Source organism: Crassostrea angulata, chromosome 5 (assembly GCF_025612915.1).
Source record: "Crassostrea angulata isolate pt1a10 chromosome 5, ASM2561291v2, whole genome shotgun sequence".
Lineage (NCBI taxonomy): Eukaryota > Metazoa > Mollusca > Bivalvia > Ostreida > Ostreidae > Magallana > Magallana angulata.
Window position 1 is genome coordinate 41599678 of NC_069115.1, and position 23853 is coordinate 41623530.

At 31.2% G+C, this 23853-nt stretch overlaps 2 protein-coding genes and 1 pseudogene across 2 annotated transcripts; all 3 read left to right on the forward strand.

Annotated features, from left to right (window-relative positions):
- Window positions 1–2974: 2974 nt before the first annotated feature.
- On the forward strand, window positions 2975–4430 carry LOC128186301 (uncharacterized). Its single transcript, XM_052856098.1, has 2 exons — window positions 2975–3413; window positions 3813–4430. Exons 1-2 carry the CDS (start codon window positions 3011–3013, stop codon window positions 4250–4252), a joined length of 843 nt encoding a protein of 280 aa, XP_052712058.1. The 5' UTR covers window positions 2975–3010; the 3' UTR covers window positions 4253–4430.
- Window positions 4431–6793: 2363 nt separating this feature from the next.
- Window positions 6794–8060, forward strand: LOC128184393 (complement C1q-like protein 2). Its single transcript, XM_052853845.1, has 2 exons — window positions 6794–7202; window positions 7583–8060. Exons 1-2 carry the CDS (start codon window positions 6800–6802, stop codon window positions 8020–8022), a joined length of 843 nt encoding a protein of 280 aa, XP_052709805.1. The 5' UTR covers window positions 6794–6799; the 3' UTR covers window positions 8023–8060.
- Window positions 8061–12374: 4314 nt separating this feature from the next.
- LOC128184397 (uncharacterized) lies at window positions 12375–19887 on the forward strand (annotated as a pseudogene).
- Window positions 19888–23853: the final 3966 nt, after the last annotated feature.

Consider the following 23853-nt stretch of genomic DNA (forward strand, 5'->3'; position numbering starts at 1 on the left):
ATTTTTTCATGCGAAAGTACAGTGCATCGTCCAGTACGTCAGCGTCCGATGGTCATCGGGTGTTTTGTTCGGTTTTTATTTTGACAAAACGATAAGTCTTGTTGGTAATGTCTTTCACTCACTGGTGTGGAGTGTATACAGAAAAGGGTAAGAAATAAGTGTTACCTGGATCATGAAATCGTGAAGTTAACTGAACACAATCTCCACAATGTTGTCACCAGAAGCAATCCATTTAATTTTCAGTTGAATTTTAATGCAAAATCACTAAGAAGTGGCTCAAATATTCAATAAAAACCCGAATATTTAATTATTTTTGCAATAAGGAAGAAGGTTCGAAAGGTAATAACGACAAACCGAAAAGTACTAGTACTTATATGTATCTTCTAGCCTTGAATGTTTGTCCCTGTAAATATCTACACATTTTATCAATATAGCTTTAAATGACTTGTAGCATGTGTAAACCTTATATTCTATACATTTTAAACATGTTTATTCTATCATATTTACATTTGCAAATTGTCATCCTTAATGAACATTTAAAATAGCGAAAACATTGAATTCCTTCGAGTGAGGCCACAATGATTATCGCACGTGCTTCAAGTTTGACGGTTGCTATATTTTAAACATAAAAAACACTTTTATGTTAATAATTCGGAACGAGTTGCCTTTCTCAAACGTAAATGTGAGTAATAAACAACAATTTAAAAAAGTTAACAGAGAACTGTACTTAGTTGGAACGTGATCAAATCCCCTGAAAAGCCCTTCCGGTTTCACATGCTTTGATCACGTGACCAATCAAGTTCATTTCCCGGTGAATTTTATAAATTGATGTTTATTTATATATAAATTAAATGGTCTCAAGATACTAAATGTCCCCTTTTCATATTACGACTTCATGACAAGCCCTTATCAATAATAATGACCATGACAAAGGTACAATTAAAAGTTATGGAAAGATAAAATTCTTGTCATATTGACACGCCACATTGACAATGGCGTTGCTGATATTCATTTCAGCATGTATCAGCATGTTTCTTTTCAAAATTTCCATATTGTTGTTTTTGCCGAAAATATAAATATAGACGGTAACGTTGTTTGGGTATTTGCGTTGCAGAAAATTGAAGAACTGTAGAAAATCTTGCGTGAACAGGACGAGTGCATCTCAATAATAGAGAAACGACCAGCAGGCTCCGAAATTCAGATTGAGACTGAATTACAAAATAAGAAGAAACAGGATGAACATATCTCCCAGTTGGAGGCAACGATTCTTGAGTTAGAAACTATTGTAGAGGCTGAAGATAATAGCCCATTGGTAACGCTTGGAAATGGCGCCTTATCTGAAAGAAATGGAATTTATGTTACTTTAAATAAGAAATATAGCAAAAGAGGTATTTTCAATTTCTAATACACATACAATCAATTCAAGCAAATCTTTTACAGCATACACCGTAACATAGCATTTAAATTTTTTACCATATATACAAATTCTTATAGCATATTATAAAAATATCATTCATCATTCCATGGCATAGCATAGCATAGCAAAAAACTTTTTAAAAGATGAAATTATTTAATAAAACATGTTTTCTAACGTTTACCTATGTTCATTAAATAAACCCGGACATTCACTTAAATGATATGAAAAACATATCTGCATTAAAGCATCTGTCTCACATTATTAATATTTATTTTAACTATAATTTTAATGTTTGTAATCTTTTTTTTCTTCAACAAATAAACATTTGAATTGTAGATTATTGATAAAGGTTTGGTTTAATTGATGTTTTACTCCGAAATGTTTTAAATTCTGCATACGGAGGTGTGCTTGTTCATTCAAATATTAAAGCAAAGCATAACACCATACCATACCATATGGTTAAGCCTTCGATGTTCATTTTTGATAGCATAGCAGATATATTTCATAGCATTGCATAAAATACTATACCATAGCAAAACAATTCACATCAAAGCATAAATTGTAAAAGATATGCATAAAATCGTTAACAAAAATTTACCATAATCTGTTCTTTGACTTGTTTAATATGTTATAAGGAATAATTTTTTTTTATTTAATTGGAGTGTTACAGTAATGAAAGCTAACAGCCCATTGCATCACGATTTTTAATTTTTTTTATATATTTATTTAGTATTTTGTGTTTTACCATGGGTCAGGGTTCATACTAACATAAAACAATATAGTGCTTTGTATTATCGTGTTCATCACATAATAAGATCTAATTTCAAGAATTTAAGTGGAATCTGCTCACATCGATATTCAGTACATATTTTTCACTTCTATGTCTTCTAAAGCGTCTCCAGCCAACAACGGTGCCGATTGATATGGTGGCTTTTTACGCTTATCTATCATACGATTTTCCCGCGGCAGCTGCTCATCATAATATCCTTGCCTTTGACAAGTAAAGATGTGACTTATTTGTTTGGATTGAATTTTTTTTTCGACAGAAAAGCTATCAGAAAATAAGCTACCTCATAATGCTCACAATTGGAGAGGGCGATCTAAGTTTTTGAACTTGTGTCCAATCCCTGTTGTAATTTTTGTACAATAAAAATATGTTCAAATCAATGCTCACAAGAGTTAACAAGTTGTGTTTGAGGATAGCTTAGGAACACAAATGCAAAACCAAAACTTTTAAATCCACATAACACTATCCTTATTGTATGTAAGAATAAAAAATAAAAAGGGATAAATTACATGCCACAGAGAATAAGAATATATTATTTAAGATTCATAATGAAAACTACGAAAAACGAATAGGGCCACATAAAAAATATATCGTAAATACGAGAAAAGATTTCGTAATTACAAGTAAAAATCACGTTATTATAGGAGTTATTTATTGTCGTTATTACGAGAAAAATCTCTCTGATCTGAAAAGTTGTAAATTGCTCTTATCAATTCAGATCACTATCAAAGGGTTCAAAGGGGTTGAATTATGTGTCTCAGAGATAAATAACGGTCATTTCTCCATTCCTCGTCCTTGTATGCGAAATGACGTCCCTAAAATCAATTTTGACATTTATTGGATTATTCTTTTTTATCAACTGTTCCCGTAATGTCTTTGCCAAGATGACTGAGAATATGCACAGCAGCCCAGATTTGAAAAATGCAATTCAGAAAATTGACGAGCTGCAGAAAATTATGCTTGCGCAGGAAAAACGAATCTCAATATTAGAGAGACGACCCGAAGAGTCAGAATTCCGAACAGGGATGGAGTTCAGAAAGATCTTGAAAGAACAGAACGATCGAATTGCTCAGTTAGAGGAAAGGATCCAAGAGTTAGAGAGCGCGATAAAAGTTGAAAAATATGCTCCGATTGAAACCTATGAATACAAACCATATTCAGACGCTGAAAGAAATTCCATTCAGTCAAATAAAAACATTTACAGAAAAGGTAAAATTTAGTTTTCTAAATAATGTATTATTATTTTAAATTTAGTTACTTTTGAAAATCTATACATTTTTTTTCGTCAAATGCCAATGTTATGTAAGTTACTATTGGTTCCTAGGATAAGGATAAAAAAAAAACCACCCATTAAATCAGTGTAACTCTATATTATCTTGAGAGAGAGAAAATCGTTGTCATTAGTTTTAGCTGTGCATATTGAGCAAAAGCTGCACCTAATAAAAAATATTTCATTTTTCAAATGATAGGAAAGCTGCTGCTATAGTAAAGTTGGAAAAGTAAAATTAAAACTCAATTATACTTATATGGTACATGAAATTATTTACAAATTAAGCTGATTTTTTTTCAAATTACAGATAAATGGGAGAACATCTTGTTTTTTTTTAGAGCGATTGCTAAGTATCCAACCAACAACAGTGCCGGTCGACAAGGTGGCTTTTTACGCGTATTTATCATCCAGTGTACCTGCTTCAGATGCTCATCGGATTATTCCCTTTGACACTGTAATAACAAATGTTGGGAACGCCTATCACCCACACATGGGTACATTAATTGCACCGAAGTCCGGTCTTTATGTGTTCACCTGGACTATCAGATTGTCCGGTCATAGATACCACACAACTGAATTAGTGGTTAACAATAAAATTGTTAACGCGTTGCATTTCAGTCCCAACGGTCAAATAGATGGAAGTGTCAGTAGCTCTGTCGTCGTGCATGTCGATCAGGGAGACGATGTTCTGATTAGAACCAGTGCAAATTATCATAATGGGGAAGTTTTAAGCGATCCCAACGGCCGGTCATCGTTCGCCGGTTGGATTTTAATGTAAACATATACATGTACAGTCTAGGCTATTGTGTAGTCATTCGATGATATGCTGTCTTCTCTGATATGAATGATGAATTATAAAAAGAGAAAATTAGCCAATTTACGCCTGTTATTTCCGCATGTTACCATGTACCTGACGCTTTGCTTCTCTTCTGAATATTAAAGCCTTAAACACTTGAGTTGTTTTATAGAATCACAAAAAATTGTGGCGAGGCAGCGGTTCTAGAGAATGTTTGTTTTTCACCTTTACATCAACCAATAAAAGGATTTTCATTATATATATATATATATATATATATATATATATATATATATATATATATATATATATATATATATATATATATATATATATATATATATAAGTTTACAATAGATGAAAACTGGCCTTTTACTGTTTCATCTTTTTTTTTTAACATTCTGAGAATTCTCATAGCATTGCAAAACAATTCACATCACAGCACAAAATTGTAAAAGTTATGCATGAAATGATTAGTTATGTTTTCAATACTCATTGTACAAATTAAGCATAGTCGTTCTTCGACTTTTTAGATATATTTTAAGGAATAAATTATTTTTTTTAGCTGGGGTGTTACATAAATAAACGCTCACAGCCCATTGCAACACTATTTTTTAAATTTCACTACATTAATTTGATTATATACATTTGTATTTGTCTCATATTTTGGGTTTTACCTAGGGACAGGGTTCATACTAACATAAATCTATATACTGCTTGTATTATTATATGTTCATTCTTTGTGACATAACAGGAACTGATAGCAAGAATTTTAACAGAATACATGTAATATGTAATAATATCTGCTTATATCGATATTCAGTACGTTCTTTTCTCACTTCTACTGAAACAACGGTGCCGGTTGACATGGTTGCTTTTTACGCCTATCTATCATACAAAACTCCTGCGGTAGTTGCTAATCACATTATTACCTTTGATAAGGTGGTAACAAACGTCGGAAACGCCTACCATAGCCACTCTGAGAAATTCATAGCACCAAAGTCCGGGCTCAATGATTCATCTGGACAATAAGACTCCTCGGCAATAATTCATATTACACAACCGAGCTACATGTACTTGTCTTAAGTGGATATATTTTAATCCGATCGGTATAGACGGTAGTGTTACTGGTATAGCAGTTGTGCGAGTAAATCTGAGCGACAATGTCCTGGTAAGAACGGGCCCCCGTCTCCACAGTGGATCTATCGTAAGTAATCTGGAGGATTTATCTTTATTCGCTGGATGGATTTTAATTTAAATTTAATTAAAAATATGACTTATATGTGATTTTTGATGGCTTGGATTTGGTTTACTTTTTTCATTGACACAAAGTAATCAGAATTAAACGATGCAAAACATGCACACCAAAGAAGTAGCTGTGAAAAAGAGTTTTGTTAAATAATTCAAATTTCATAGAAAAATTTTTGAATCAACTATGCATTATTGTTTGATAAAATTCAAATAAAGAAAATAAAAAGAAGGAAGATAGTGAGTCTACCTAGGTAATGTTGCCAATATATCAACGTTATGACGTTCACTAAAACGATAAGAGAATGCCATATGTAGATATACATGTACATGTACATCATGATAATAATTTTAGGTGCAGATAATAACAGTTCTTAACATATCGATCAAATGCTATAAAAAAGTATGAAGAATAAGTTTAATCAGATAAAAAAATGTTTACTTAAATAATATGGCTCGATCCAAAAATCCATTTTCTAGTTTGATTTTTGTTTTAATATAAATTCATGATTTGTATAAACATAACACACATCAAGGGTGGAAATGCAAAGTTTTGTATAAATCAAAGAAGCACATGTGCATGAATTTATACATTTGTATCTCTAAAAAAGAAAGTCTTGTATTTTTATAGACTAATTACTTTTACATTAGAGATTTAACTATTTTCTCTTTACTTTTGGCCGGTAATGATGTTTGCCTTTAAAAATTTAATGCAATATTTGGAATTGTTTTAGTTGCGATCTTATTTGAAATTATTTTAGTACTTAAGACTCCTTCATTCTATCTATCAAAAGTTTGCCATATCACAATACTGAACAAAAAGTTGGCAAAACAATTTGCTAACTGGAAATAAGTTTATCAAATTAAATGATATCACAGATGTATCTGTAAAATCAAGGTGATAATGTCATAATCAAAACAATCTCAACGTTCCACAATATTGTCATCAGAAGCGATTCAATTGGCAGATTACTCTTTGCCTGGGAAGAATTTGAATTAAAAAAAAATGAAATGGCTAATTTAGATAAGATAGTATGTAACTGTATGAAGAAATTTGAATGAGAAAAGATTCGTGTATTGAGAGAAATCATGAACCTTTAATCAAACATACGTACAAAATCACTTAGAATTGCAATGTAAAAATAATTTCGTTTATATTTCTTTAACCTGCTTAGTTGTAACTTGCTCTTATCAATTCAGATCAGTTTGACAAAGGTGAAATTATATGTCTCTAAGATAAATAACATAGTCATTTCTCTATTTTGCGTCGTTTTATTCACAATGGCGTCTCAAAATTCAATTTTGACATTTACTGGATTGTTCATTTCTATCAACTGTTCCCGTAATGTCTTTGCCAAGATGACTGAAGATACGGATGGTAACTTAGATCTGAAATATGCAATTCAGAAAATTGAAGAACTACAGAAAATTGTGCTTGCGCAGGACAAACGAATATCAATGTTAGAGAGACGACCCGAAGAGTCAGGAGTGCGAACAGAAATCGATTTCCGAAAGATCGTGAAAAAACAGAACGATCGAATTGCTCAGTTGGAGGCAAGGATCCAAGAGTTAGAGAGTGCTAAAAAAGTTGAAGAATATGCTCCGATTGAAACCAAAGAATACGAAAAATATTCCGATTCCAAAGGTTATCCCATTCGGTCTTATAGAAACATAGACAGGGAAGGTAATACATTTCTTTTTCTGAGTATTGTCGATTTTAAAACTGAGGTTTAAAATATCTTAATTACAGTAATCCTCAAGTGCAAAAATTAGAATACATTCTATTTGCTCTTTGAAGTCGGATTAATGACATCAAAATCTACTTATTCACGTAATTATGTGTTATCTTCAAAGAACGAACATCTTGATATTGATTAAGGTAATTACAGCAGATCTAATATAAACTGAATAAGGTGTTAACGTCTGTCATGCTGCTATAGTAATTAAAGGTGGTGAAACGAAATTTAACTCTATTCGTTCTCATAATTGTAAGATGCATGAAACAATTTACACTTTAAGCTTCATTCATCAGATTGATATAAACGGGAAAACAACTCTTTTCAGAACGATTGCTGAGTATCCAACCAACAACAGCGCCTTTGGACAGCGTGGCTTTTTACGCGTATTTATCCTCCAGTATACCTGCTTCAGTTGCCCATCGAATCATTGCCTTTGATACAGTTATTACAAATGTCGGCAACGCCTACCATCCTCATATGGGCACATTTATCGCACCAAAGTCAGGTCTATATGTGTTTACCTGGACAATAAGGTTGTACGGTCCATCATATCATACAACTGAACTTGTTGTTAACAATAACATCGTTAACGCGTTGTATTTCAATCCTGCAAGTCTTATAGATGGGAGTGTTAGTAGCACTGCTGTTGTAAATGTCAATCAAGGCGATGACGTACTGATAAGAACCAGTTCAGATTATCACAATGGTGAGATCAAGAGCTTCCCAAATGGAAGGTCATCGTTTGCCGGTTGGATACTTATGTAGAAAAATATGGTTTATGTAATAAATACATGTATCTCGTCTTTCTGATATTTTTGTTTGCTAGCTTCTTAATAGATACGTGGCTGATAATCGTATAAATTTCGGGTTAACGATTTATAGAAGCCTTCTGATTGACTACCTGAGTCAAAATTAAAGAAACCCACTCTAAAACATATTTTTCTTAAAAGGATTCTTGATTCCAAACACCTTCCTGTAGTATTAATACAAATGCAATAATTTTGATAATTAATCACTTGAAAATTTTGAGCTTAAAAATGTTCTTTGGTCTCCAAATCTTATTTGTTATGTAAATTTTATGTAAATGCACAACGTTAGCACTTCAGAAAATTTAGATATTACATGCATGTTATATGTTATAAATATTAGTTTATCTTGTTATATTTACTTGATTTAAACATCTTAATATATTATATTACTAAAGTGATTTGTTTTTTCTTAAGATATAATCAATTCATTTTATTATCTTCGCCGATAAGATATCTTCCGGTTAGTTAAGAATAGTTAAAATAATATTTGTTCTTTTTGCTACAAGGTACGGGATTTAATAACAATTTAACTGTTTCTAGTAACTTCAGCTCCCCCTTTATTAAATAAAGGGGTTTCTATTCAGAATTTATTTGTTTATAATATATTTCTCTTTATTCAAGACAGAAATCTTGAATGGTATTTCGTAAGGAATGCCAGAGTTTCATAGTTAAACAATTCTCACTTTTGATAGAGGCTGGTATGATCAACCAAGTACCTGTCTGGTATTCTTTCTTCTTGCTACAATAATATGACTATCCCTTATCAATATCAAGAATAGTGACAAAGTTTAAAGTATACAATCATGACAGACGAGTTTTATTTATTGCTTTTCCGAGAACAAAATCAATTTTTTGAATTCAGGTCGCATGCTTAATAAACGTTTTGTAAAAAGGGCATCTTAGTCGGTAGCATTATGGTTTTAAAAATCTGTATATGGTTGAGTTGAGCTAGTTACTCAGTATTAACAAGATTGTGTGTATCTAATCATGTGTTTCATTCCGAAAATTATTGCATTTTTAGATTTCACTTGGAGAGATTATACAGTAACATAATAATGATTTTTATCAATATTAAGACCAATTCTATGTAAGAATCAAAATTCGGTGGCCACGCATAGTCACGGATTTTCTTCATACTTGACAATTTGATAGACTTTGGTAAGTAAAAAAAACCGAACACCATTTGTTTATTGCTATGTGGTTCCGTTGCCATGGTAACCAAGGGTAAAGATGTAAAAATGGCATTTTAATGCTTATTTGAGAACATATTGTGAGTAATGTGCAGAACTTGGGGTTTCCAGGGTAGAATATATTATTAAAAATAGTTGGCATTTTTTAAAAGAAAGAAAAAAATTCATGGAGAAACGCATATTTTTAGAGCGTTTCCATGGTTACCTAACAGAAACTTTAAAAGCTGTTTTTTTTTTATTTAATTTGAATAAAAAGTGCAAATCTTGGATTTTTTGGTTAAGACTTTTATGATTGTGCAATTAAGAATTTAAATATGAAAATTGAGAACCGTTGCTATGGTAACAAGCTTAAAAATAAGGAAAATTATAATATTTCTAGGCATCTTTGAATGTATATTATTCCCTTATAATGAATGAATATATAAAATCAAATGGTGAGAAAAAATAAAGTATGTCCTTAACTTTAATGACACTTGAAAAAAATCTGAAATTTTCTAAAAACAACTCCCGTTGCAATGGACTTTTCAAAAAGTAAGAATTTTTGTTTGATTTTTTACGCAACTTAATTTTCCATAGCAACAACACTTCTCTGTTGCATAACAAAGCTTTTTGTGGTATATAATAAAAATTTAGATATTTTTTCACAAGTTCCAACTTAAACAATTGCAAAAAAATTCTAAAATTAGGAATTAAAGCATATCGAAATCATCTTCAATTTCTTAGTTTTTCCTATTTTTTGGCCTTGTTGCCATAGCAACGGATGTCAATTTTCATAATAATATATATATAGCATGGACAAATATATGAATGTAAGAAATTAATAGTTTCTTATTTCGGCTTATTAAAAAACCGCAAAAAACTGATTTCAAAAATTTGTAACGGTTTCCATGGTAACAAGTACAGTATGCATAAGGCGATTTTGAGACTACTTGCTAGAACAGAGTGCGTATCCCCCCCAAAAAAAAACAACAAAAAAGCCAAACGATAGCAATTGAAAAATCAACAATAACATGTCGTTAAAAAGGTTAGTTTAAAAATTATTTTCGGTTTTGATGATTTTTTTTGCATGTCTATATAATATTTTGTGTAGGTTGTTTGCTTGGTATTTTGGTAAAGGCTGTTTTATGTGTTTGGTAGTTTATATTAGTGGGCAAAACCTCCAAATATCGCTTCAAAGTAGGTAAGTTTCGCTATTTTTCTATCTTTAGCCTCGATTACCATGGCAACGGTTACCCCTAGCAACCAACTTTTAGTGGTTTTTTGCGTTTTACACCTAGGTGTGTCCATGTATGAAATATAAGGAAAATTGGTGACTATGCGTGGCCAGACTCTTTTATAAATCTTTGATTCTTACATAGAATTGGTCTTAAGTACATTGTTCTTTCACTTTCAAAAACTATTCAACTTAACTAATGGTCTGCTGGAAACGCGGGCCTTACTCTTCCCATGAGATATTATTGGCAAATGGGATTGCAAATCATTGTTAATTGGTTTTGTTATACTTTCATGTTAAATACTGAAATCTGATTGGTTAAGACGCAGTTCATAATCCGCTCTATTACCCTCAGCGTTAGCAATACACTAAGCAACGGGTAACATTAAAAATTGTTACATGCGCGAAAATTATGCGCGTACGGTTCGCTGTAGAATTCACGTTATTCCTATATAAAAGCAGTAAAATTTTCTTAAAAATTAAGACATTCATTATAACAAAATAAATAGTGCCTGTTTGGGAGGATAACAGTTGAAATCGACACCCCTCGAAAACCATTGTCAACCTCCGCTTCGCGTCGGTTGACAATGGTTTTCTCGGGGTGTCAATTTCAACTGTTACCCTCCCAAACAGGCACTATTTATATATTAACGTATATTACAATGTAAAAATAAAACTGTAATATCATAACATATATAAATGGGTGTTAAATAAGTAAGTTTTCTTTAACAACTTTTATAAATACAATATCTCAAATGCAGATAGCACTCAGACAGATAGCAGAAACTAAATGGCTTAAGTGGGTTTAGGATTGTGTCGAAATTCTATGATAAACCAAGCGATATGATAATCTGTACATGCAGAAGTGATTAACAAAGAAAAGAAATAAAACTATATCTTTAAATCCCTCAACTCTATAATATCTTTTTACCTTTTTAAATGATAAGAAAAAAACTGTGTTATTAAATTTAATTTTAATGATTTTATTTCGGCAAAATTATAAAATGTACGCATAATTTATAAGAGTTTAATCTCTAAAATTTTGCAAAAATATGAAATTTAAATATATAGTCTACAAAATATCATAATTTTGTATATTCGTGAGAATGAATCATTATGTTAAAACAATCTGGATAGTGTTGATCAGAATTTCGAATTACACTGTGTTTAATAGTTCAATGAGTTAGGTATCATCAGGAGTTTCTGGTATTCTTACTTCTATTTAAAGACAGATTTTATCAATCGGGACCAAACGTTTTGATAAGAGCATAATAATTGCTGTTACAAGGGCTTAATATTTATTCCGACTTATCAAACTTGACCTAGATACTAGTTAGGTTAAAACAATTTTGATTTATTTTGTTTCTGGGCATATCATAGAGCATGTGGAGGACAAGGTTCATTTGATATAATTAACAAATGTTATAAACGTTGTATAAATGTGAATTTAAAATGAAAACAAAAGCTTAATTTACAGAACAACGCAGAGTGTTTCCTACATATGGTGACGGAGGTGGAGTACTCGAAGCTAATTAAGTTTGACAGTATCTATTATTTTAGCGTTATGCATAACAAATTTTTATGTCGCAAATATTAATACAATTGGTATCTGATTTATGAGACATTATGCCCGGACTGATTTCGTCGACGTATATATGTAAAAATATTTAAAATATCTCAAATGAACTTTTTGATTTTTTTATCATCCCAGATTCTTTATCTAAAACACACGTATACCTATTTCTACAGAAAATGTCCATAAGTAACATATGTATTTTAACCTCGAGGTCGTTTCATCTAGTTGCACATTTCTGAGAAATTCTTATCAATTCCAATAATCGCAACAATTTTTAGTATAAATGTACAAGGTAGGTACATGTTCAGGCAGATCTGATTTAATCATTGTTGGACGTGCAATGGCGTGGTTAATATTATCATCAACATTTGTTTGCTTTATCTTAAATTTTTCAATCAATGTCTCTGCAGAGATAACAGACAATTTGTTTTATAATCCTGATTTAAATATGGTGATTCGGAAAATTGAAAAGTTGCATACTTTAATCTGTAAGCAGGAGGAAGATATTTTAACGCTAGAGCAAAGATTTATAGAATCACGAAACACCGCGAAAAAAACAAAGTGATCGAATCGCACGGTTGGAGGCAAGGATTCAAGAATTAGATATTGGTGTACAGGCTAAAAATGATGCATCAGAAACTACTGAAAAAGGGTTGTCATCTGGAACTCAACTGCTCAATCCTCTGAAGAGTTTTATTAAAAGAGGTAATTTTTTCTGTACTGTTACATTTGTCATGTTTTTGATTGTTCATGGTAGCCAATCAGTTATGCGCAGGCTAAAATGCTAACGACTGTTATTCATGGTTGCTATAAAAAAGTTGTGATTAACATTACATGTAAAAGAAGAAGGGAATGAATTCAAAAGTTTGAAAAACATCAATGGATATTAAAAGTCCATATAAAAAAATTTATATTTTGAAAGCATAAGGTGGAATGTCCCTCTGATAAGAGTGATAACTCCTGTAGAAAATAATCTTACTTTGATTCTGTTATCTCACAATTATTAAGGCATATAGCAACAAGGGAGGCTGTGCTGGGTCCCAATTTATGTTTGAAGGCGATATTTATTTAAATTCAAATATCGGAAAAAAAATTGAATGGAACGAACGAAACTCGAACTTTTAGCAGGGGGGCAAAAAAGTTAGGAAAGATTTTACAAAAAATTGCAAGAAGCGAATCATACATAAATTGATAAAATTTTTATGAAGCAATTTCTCCATGTATACCCCTTTCCCCTGATGAATTAATTTTAAACATAAAACTTTTGATGTACTAGTTCAGTACATAAATTTAATTGTTATCTTATTTATGTGATATTATGCCCGGACTGGTCTCGTCGACATATACGTATGACATGCAATGATATTTAAAATATCTCAAATGTACTTCTTGATTTATTTTTTCATCACTGATTCTTTAACTAAAAATACATGTTTATATTTTTCCACCGAAAATATATCCATCAGTAAGAAAAATAAGTAGGCATCTGTAGTTTTGTATTGTTATAAATTTCCATATTCCCTCTGCTTTTCATATCACAAAATTTAATATCATTTGTGATTAAAAAAAAAAGTTTTATGTATGAGCTATAAACATTTTCAGTTTTGTTAAAAAACTTGTCTCTTTATAATGTAATTACCGTTGTGATAGAGATATATGCATCTTAACAATTTTTAATTCATTCATATTCACAATGTAAAAAAAATAATAATATCTATCTGAAATGTATTTTTTCTAAAATACATTTTAAAGAGGAGTAATCATCGTAATGTGATTGGTAAATGTACAATAATGACTGATTTTAAAATTAACTTAAGTATACCGATCTCTTTTTCAGACCGATTGTCAAGGCCTATTTCAACAACTCAGTACCCTGCATTTGTTGCCTTTTTTGCATATTTGTCGTCTGATTACAAGGTGTTAAATGCTCATCGGCCTATTGTTTTTGACAAGACAGTATCTAATTTTGGAAGCGCCTATCACACATCATCCGGTAATTTTGTTGCACCAAGGTCTGGAATTTACGTGTTCACCTGGACAATCCGACTGAATACGGACTCGGTTCATACAACTGAATTAGTGGTACAAAATGAAGTCGTTAATTCGGTGTACTTTAGTCCCCAAACCATGTAGATGGCAGTGTTAGTAGCACCGTTGTTGTGTATATGAATGCAAATGACGATGCCCTTATAAGAACCGGTCCAATTTACCATAATGGTATCATAAGAAGCGATGTGAATAGCAAATCATCATTTGGCGGGTGGATTATACTAAGTCTGTAAATCAACAAATAAAATCTTGTTCTGACATCAGTTTTAGAATGTTTGTTGCCTTAAAGCTGACATAAATTCGCGAATACTTACTCCTTTCTGTTCAATCCAACTTCCGCCATAAGTGTGTTCGATTTCAGTTGTTACGCATATGGCAGTATGACGTAACAAGTTTATACGCAAAGTAAGGCAACCAATTCTGTGCTTGTAAGATAATTAAAAAATAATAATGATTATCTTTCTTAATAAAATTAACAATTTCATTTTTCTTTTCCTTTTTTTTCTTTAGTATAGCTTCTTCATTTCAAAATAATTTTTACAAGATATAACTAGTATTTCAAGAAGTTCGAATAACCAGCCTCGGTCCTAAATCAACAAACCGTAACATTTTATATACTAGTATAACTCGGATATATACAAGTCCCTCAGACGTGGCACTTGAAGAATAATCTAAAACTGTTAAGGAATCAATTACCTCTATGAATTAATGTCGTTTTAAAAGGACCTTTCAAGTAAATACGAAACATGAAACTTCTAACAATGATTATGAATTTTTCCATCTAAATTGAGAGTTTAATCAATTTGATAATTGACCTCATAAAATTTCAATGCCAGCGTAATGAGGATAATATAAGTAATTTTACACAATAAATGGTTTCATATTGGGTTTTCATCATTCATTGTTATTTTATTGTAATTTTGAATAAGCTAGAGATGTGTAGAGTTATAAACATTGATAAAAGAAATTTAGATGGGATATCTAAGAAAGTGCTTTATTATTTATTTCTGCTAAGCTGCACTGTCCTTTTTTAATTTATTTTCTTTCCAATGAAATACTTTATCATTGATATTTGAACAATATGTCGACAATAAATTTTAAAATATTGCTGAAATATTCAAGGATATCTAATCTAAAAATAGGTTTGCCACCTTGTGTTTCAAAAATGAAAAAGGCACTACAATCACTGTTTGACAATATACAAAATATGGTTATTGATTTTCAATAGTGGGTTTTTCTTTTTTAGTAAACTTTATTTATAGATTCGAATTATTTTCATATGCATTTTTAAAATGCTACTTCCTGATGAACTGTAGCTCCAAAGGAACGGACTATGTATCGTTTTATGCATTTTTTGTCCCACAAATTAAAGTTTCATAAAGTGCTTTAAAAATAAGGTGGAAGATAGTTAGAATCATATTGAAAATAAGGGTGCAAAAGGTTATCACTTCAGTGACGTTATAATGTAGAAATGCCGTCATGAAGATTGCCTAATTTGAATAATTTGGATAATTTTGTAGCGAAATATGGGGGTTTCCGATGGTTTTCGGACTGGGAAACATCGAGCACAGGCTTGCTCAAGTACGATTTTTTTAGTATAAAGTGTATAATTATCTGTAGAAAAACATGTGTTAAAATCGTACTTGAGCAGACCTGCGCTCTATACTTCCGAATGCAAAATATAAAGCAAAAATATTTTCATTTGTTCACAAATTTGCAGGAATTAGGTCATTTAATTGACGTCATAGATAAATAGCAAATGACAATGATGACTAAAATCAAGATTAAAGTGGTAGGCGTCCACTGTACAATGATTGATAAAGATTTGATTTTTATACGACACTATTTAAAAATTTGCTAAAATTGGGGGCAGATATTTGACCATACTGCACATAGTCCTATACGCTGACGGACTGTGGTGATACAGTTCCATCCATACAAAAAGTTTTGGACTTATCAAACTTACATGTGTATTTAGAAATATATCCTTTAACTATTTCCATACTAAAAATTCCTGAAATATATTACTACTGATTCACCAATTAGTCCTGAAAGGTAAATGAGATAGAAATAAAACATACAGTTATATACGATCAGCTAGTGCAACCTGGAAAAATAAATAGGCACGTTGTTTTGGAATAATAACACACCTACCATTCCTTCCTTACATGTTGATGTCATTCTCATTTATAAATAATTAGATTGATTATGTTTTCCTTTAAAAGTATTTATCATAATCCTTAGCAAGAATGTGTTTTTTTGCATCACAAACAGTTTTTGTTCTGAAATTTTGGGAGTATGAAATCGAATTGTGCCGTACACTTGAGATAAACCTAAAGTTTGTAATAAATCAATTTTTCCTGAGAGTTGTTTAATTGTTCTATGTAATAAAACCTGTAATTATTCAAATTATAAAAATTAAGACCTAACAATGTTGTTCACATCATTCCAAACTTAAAATTGTTAGTAAAATGATAAAATTTGAATTTTTGACTTCTAGAATTAAACAGTGAAGTGCTTTCCTTTGTGAATAATGCGGGATATGAAGATGGCGACATTGCCGATAATAGCAAATATCTACATGTATGTTAGAGAAGCAGTCCACAGATGTTAAGTATGTGTATTATTATAGGTACTAAAAATGTTTAACGGTCTATTTAGCCATTTTTCATTGGAAAAATGATAAAATAAATTGTTTACAAAACTAATTTTATTTAAAAGGGCACCGCGTTATTTTGCCTCTTATTAAGACTCGTCCCTGACGTCAAGGCAGATAAGCTTTTAAAATACTGTTGACATTCGCTAAAAACAAAAAAAATAATTTTTTTTAATGATTTAACAAATCAAGAATAAGCTGTAGTAAATCTTATTTTACTAACCTTTGAGACATTTGTTATGTTTACAGTGATGTGTAATATGCGGGTTAAAAACATTTTTCGGGTGAGGAAACAAACAGTTCCCTCTCTAACATGCTTGATGTGTTTGCTTGTTTGTATTCCCATACATAGAATTGAATAATACTCTCTTTGAATAGCTCTTTTTTTTAATGAAAACCCTGCTGGTGTAAAAAGATGAGAGTCTGTAACTATTTGTTTAATAATCGGTTTGTATTTTCTATATTTTGTTACTTAAATACACAGAAATATGGTAACCTAAGTAAATTTTATTATAAATTAATGTACATTGTAAGAATTAAATCTAAATAATTTAAAAACATTTTGTCCCGGCTTGTTTTTTCAAAACCGTTAAAACAAAGAGGTCTATAATTATTAAGGTTTAAATATATATGATAGAGGTGAACATTGATATAAGTTGTAGAAGGCTTCACCAAAATGTATTTTGACTTTAAATATTACTATGAAAATTGATGAACATAACGTAGAAACAAAAGTGAAGACAATAACAAAATTTCAAATATATACTATAAAAGAAACACAAATTACTTTTCATTTAATGATTGATGACTTACTTCTAATTGCACAAATAACATTAAAATGTAAGCTTTGAACGTTGAAAGTACATACAACTTTTAACTTTTTATCTTGAATAAAAGTATGAATTTAATCTGATTTTAAAAAAAATAGAATTAACTTTTATTAAGAATCATACTCTGTGTATTTGAGAAATTTGGTTAAAAAAATAGTTTTCTTACTATCTTCGGACAGAAATATTATCACTATATGGTTTAATTGATTTATCTTATAATAAATAAATGGTCGGTCACGTGTCATTGAGCAGGTCGGACGTGTCGATTTTTGCTCCGTGATTATTTGACTTTTTTCTCTGGAAATAGGCGTCTTGTCTTTGTGATGGACTTTTCCAGGAGGTTTTTCAGTGTATACAAAGTTATGCGTTGTGCATTGTGAAACCTGCGTAAGTGCAATTTCATTTTGTGTAAATAAGTTTTTCATATACTGTATATAAGTTCTACACTGTGATTGTGATTATTACTCACCTGTCAACTAACACTACCTGTGTCTACCTGCGTCTACCTGTGTTCTTTGAAGCATGGCAAATACCCAGTCAGAGAATACAAGTTCATCTGTCGCGGTTGACCGCACTAGTAAACCGCTATACATAAAAAACAGCGATTTGAAAACCAGTCAAGGGAAACACCTTACTGATTACGACCTAATTGATCCCATCAAAAAAGTCATCGGTGATGACATTTTGTGTGTTCAGCTAGATAGAAATTTATGGCGCGTATATTTAAAAAATGTTGAAAGTAGAATCAAACTTTTAACACGGGGCATTGAGATCAATTTTTCAAAAGGTCTCTCTCTAAAGAAATGGATTTGATGTTGAATTTTTCAAAAACAAAAATATATAGAGGTAAAATATTAGAACTTATTCGATTGTTATAATCTGTTTATTAGTTAAGATTTTTTAACTGCTTGTCCTGGCCCGGGGCAATCAGATATTGTAAAGGGTTGCATATTTCTGAATAAAATATATAATTATAAAAAAATAAATAAATAAATAGAGTCTTATTGGTCTGGCATTATATCTTTGTTCTTCAGGCTACGTCTAGTAGCTCTTATCAATCGAATCAACAGGTGCAAAGTTGTGTACAAATTCTTGACCGACAGGTCTGGCGTTATTTATCCAATTATTATCTTTCGGAGAGGAAGACAATGGATACGCTAATAACGATTTTAACATTTACTCGCATGTTTTTCATTTTCAATTTATTTAGCCATTTTTCTGCCGAAGATATAAATGGCAATCCTGAATGGAAATTGGCGTTTCAGAAAATTCAAGAGCTGCAGAAAACTCAAGACGAGCGAATTTCTCTATTAGAAAAGCGACCACTAGAATTAGAAGTGACCGAATTAAAAAATACCGTGAAAAATCAAGGTGATGAGATCGCCCAGTTGAAGGCGAGGATCCGAGAGTTCGAGACTATGTTTAGCACTTCTTACGAAGATAAACCGGAGGAAGATGTACCATTATCTGAAGCAAATGAAGAAATATCCGTGTCTTTCAATAAGCCCTTCGTTAGAAAAGGTACTTTAATTGCTATTTCCATTTCGTTTAACGAACCATTTACTTTGCGAAAGTGAAAATGGAAATCTAAAGGTCCTTACCATTGTAAAAAATGATAATAATTTAGTTTTGTACTGAATCTTTTGAAAATAAATGAACTGGATTTCATTTATGAACTATTAAATGGGAACATATCACATATTGAAGCTTACTAAGCAAGTGCAAGAATCATTTAGAAAAACGGATGTAGTATGATGCTATTAGTATGATGCTATTTTGATTTATTCTAGGTCGACTGCTTTATATTCAGCCTACAACGGTGCCGGTTGACATGGTCGCTTTTTACGCGTATCTATCTTCTAACGCGCCTGCATCCGTTGCTCACCACATTATTTTGTTTGACACAGTTATAACAAACGTAGAGAATGCGTACCATCCTCACATGGGAACATTTATTGCACCTAGGTCTGGCCTCTATGTGTTTACCTGGACGATAAGGCTGTATGGAAACGCGTATTTCACGACGGAGTTGGTGGTTAACAACGTTGTTGTTAACTGGATTTTTTTGGGAACTCACAATAATATAGACGGCAGTGTTACCGGAACTGCAGTTGTACACGTAAATCAGGGCGACGATGTCCTGGTCAGAACGGGACCGACTCATCACAGTGGTTCTATTATCAGCAATAATGATGGCAAATCGTCGTTTGCCGGCTGGATTTTAGTGTAAAACCTAATGAAATTGTGGATGTATTTATTGGTTTAAAGATTAAGTAGTTTACTCTTATTTTATGTACGATCATTGTTTGTCTTTCAAATAATTTACATATTAAGATAAAACGTTTGACAAGTCAACATAAGGATCTGACAAGTTGACATAATCATTTGACAAGTCGACATCATTATTTGACAAGTCGACATAATTATCTGACAAGTCAACATCATTATCTGACAAGTCGACTTATAATATAAATGATAATTTTCTTCATATTTTTTTTTCTGTCAAATAATAATGTTAACTTGTAAGATTATTATGTCGACTTGTCACATAACTATGTCCACTTGCCAAATTATTATGTCGACTTGTCAGATATTATGATGACAAGTTAATGACAATTAATGGCACTAACACGCTTTGACAACAAACAATTGAGTGAGATAATATTCTGACAACTCAACATAAAGATCTGACAAGTTGACATAAATATCTGAAAAGTCGACATAATTATCTGACAAGTCGACATAATTATCTGACAAGTGGTGGCAGATCCATGCCACCATAGTACCACTAACTGGCTTGACAACTTGTCATCATATTATCCAAGAAGTCGACATAAAGGTCTAACAAGTTAATATTATAATTACCTGACAAGTATGCACAAGGGTCTGACAAGTTAATATGATTATCTGACAGAAAAAACAAAATGACCATTTGAAAAAAAAAATTATCATTTATATTACGATGCTGACATGTCAGATGTTATGTCGTCTTGTCAAATAATTAAGTCGACTTGTCAAATAATTATGTCAACTTCCCAAATATTGATGTCGACTTGTCAGATCCTGATGTCCACTTTTCATAAAATATCATGTCAACTTGATGACACAAATTGGGCGTGGAAAGTTTAAGCGTTGAATTTTTAAACACGTAAATAAGTGACAAGTCAACAAAGATCTGACAAGTTGACATCAAAGATCTAACAAGTCAACACAATTATCTGACAGGTGGTAGCAGAACTAGGCCACCATAACTACGCATTGATATTATTATCATTCCTTATATCTAAATACCAAAGTTAAATTCTTATCTATCGAATTGTTAATCAAAGATCATATGTAGAAATGAATAGTTTTAAACAAATAAATAAATTACTCAAAAAGAACACCGTCAACAAAATGTAAAACTATAGCTTTTATATTGTAAGCAAACGTATATAACTTTACTGCAACTTTAAATATAGAATATTACAAAATATAACCTATAAAGATACATGTATTTAATACACATTATTAATTCACAAAACAGAAAATTAGGCGTTTTCCCACGATTTTGTTTGCGTCAGGCTACGATCAACATTTCGGCACTCAAAATGTTGCGTTGTACAGCTGGATCGCCCCTTTCCCCCAAGCTTCAGCGTGTTCCGAGCGGCAGATATATCAATTAGGTGCCAAACAAGCTAAACTTATAACGGCATTTGCTAATACACACATACAAATGTACATTCTATTGTGTGTCAACAAATCAACTATTACCTGCAACGATCATTCTGTTAATGTCCATGCAATTGCATAGTCCATCTGTCCAACTAACTGTAACTAGTTTTAACGGATCTTTTTATCTGCACAGTGAAGAATAGCACATGCATGATATGTATCTTTTACTTCGTTTCCAATTCAGCAGATTCAGATAAGAATTATTATTTTGTGTTCATTTCAATAAATTGAGATAAGTAACTCTGCATCAGCTGAAGGCGTGTCCATTTGAATGTTGTTGCTGAAATATTATTATGCATTCCTACGCGCCGCTTAAATAATCTAAACTTTTTAATGAAGGGCACCTTACGACTTCTGATATGAAAAGGTTTTATTAAATGATAAGAAATGACTTTAATAATTTTTCTTTTGATCGACGTATCAAAGGGAAAATATCATCAATGCGCTAAAAAAAAACCAAATAATATTTACTTCTCAAATTCTTAGTGATTTTTTACAGTTCAGATTGCAAATGATTAAGTTCTAGTTTGTACCACTGTGCTTTTAGTGAATACAAATAAATAATTGGGTTTTATAACAATAAGGGGTATCCATGGAAGAAATGAATTGATCTAGAATGACTCGTTTACATATCAAGTGAAATGTTAACCTCCAAAATTACATGATTGCTGAGTAACTGCTCAGCTAAGGAAAAACACTTTTTAAAATACAGTTTACATGAAAATGAATATGAAATACTGATTTTTCAAAATACCCATGTTTGAACTTTAAAAAAAGTTGGGAGGGGGTGTTAATGCAACAAACTGTTACTTATTATCAACTGTGGTAGAATGCTAGTAATAATTGATGATGGATTATCATTTTTAAAACAGAATTATCCATTTGGAATAAAGTCAAATATATAACTATTATTTACTGAAAGAACTCAAATCAAAGCGGTGCTTTTTTTCAATTTTGATCAATTGGACGATTTTATCCATCTTGAAAAGGATGTAACATACGGATCTTACTAAATATACATTACGTGGAATCTTAATCACTTCATTATAAGCGTCAATTCATTATAAACGTGTTCGCTATAAGCGTGTTTTACTGTACTTTCCGTGAAATAAAAAAAATTCATGATGCCGAAAATTGAAACCACAAGGCGACCAATCTTTTAAAAGGAATAATTCTCACTTCACATATAGATTATGGTATAATACTATGACCGGCCGAAAAAAATTGTGCACTTTGGTATATTATAAACATTTCAAGGTGCCTAAAACATTGGATGGAACTGTGGAAACCATTGGAAACAAATGTACCATTACCATTAAAAATATTGTATATATGACAAGGAATTTCAATTCCGATAGGATGACAACGCAAAGAGACCTAAAATGACATCGATACATGTAGCAATCTAATAATAACTGATTGACTGTTTTAGAGTAGTAATGTTATTTTTTTAATGCATGACTAATTTGTCTATTGGAGATTCACATGTTAAAAGACTTTTAAAACGCCTTGTAAACTCGGCGAAAACAGCTTCAAGTTTCATACATCAAAACTATTTATATGCAAAATGAAACCAGAAGTCAGATATTTATTTTATGGTCAACTACATAGTGCCTCTCTAATCCTGACTGAAACTGAAACTGTTTTAAGTATACATTTCTTAAAACCTTAATGCAACTGATTTACGAAATATAAATACATTTCATTACACTTCCGGCAGCTCAAGTATGAATCACATATCTAATTTGTATATCATGTAGTAAGTAATCGTACAAATATCAAACAACTCCACACACGGATAGAATACTCATTTCTGTAATATTGTCACCAATTTAGGATTTGTAAAAACAATATAATTTTGTTTTTTCCTCAATAACTTTGTTTAAAAATTATTTGATACTGGCAAAATATTCATTAGCTGTAAAACAACTGTAGGCTGGTTTAAGCTTGTCTATATCTTAATTTTGATTTGCATGTATTTTTTAAACGAGTAGTGCAGTGTTTGAATTTATCATCTTCTTGCCTCAATGTTAGTTATACTTTGTGTTGTGAATTTTAACCGTATGCCCTTCCGCACTGCCGATTTTTTTACACTAACGTTTGTTAAATTACCAATCCTTGTGACGTCAGACATACATGTAGTAATTACACAAAAACTTTTAGAAACGTGTATAACACTCTATAAATAAACTTTTTTTCCTTCTCATTGTTATAAGCACATGTTCCCAGTTTTAAAAATAATTTTTAAAAATATATTTATTTTAAAAAATCATATCGGTATATCGGTACCCTAGTTTTCTGTTCAGGGGACTGTACATATAAAGTAAAAAAAAAAAATCCGAATTTTTTATCAAAACGTCGCATTTTTCCAAATCCATTGGCCCCGGTCCCAGTACAAAAAATAGGTGTGTAAGGCCTGAGTTTCCACATACAGTTTACCTAAATAAAACAGTTAAATGATATGTAAAGTTAAAATAAAAAGTCAAGTAAATCATACATTTTTTTATTCAATTTCATTAGAGTGCTTTTGGCATAGTTACTGTTATGACCATGCTCAAG

Excerpts from the sequence above, each read along its gene's own strand:
- LOC128186301 (XM_052856098.1), top strand. The coding sequence starts at position 3,011 with ATGACGTCCCTAAAATCAATTTTGACATTTATTGGATTATTCTTTTTT. Across the intron at positions 3,414-3,812 it reads TAAAAACATTTACAGAAAAG|AGCGATTGCTAAGTATCCAA; the intron begins GTAAAATTTAGT and ends GTTTTTTTTTAG.
- LOC128184393 (XM_052853845.1), top strand. The coding sequence starts at position 6,800 with ATGGCGTCTCAAAATTCAATTTTGACATTTACTGGATTGTTCATTTCT. Across the intron at positions 7,203-7,582 it reads TAGAAACATAGACAGGGAAG|AACGATTGCTGAGTATCCAA; the intron begins GTAATACATTTC and ends AACTCTTTTCAG.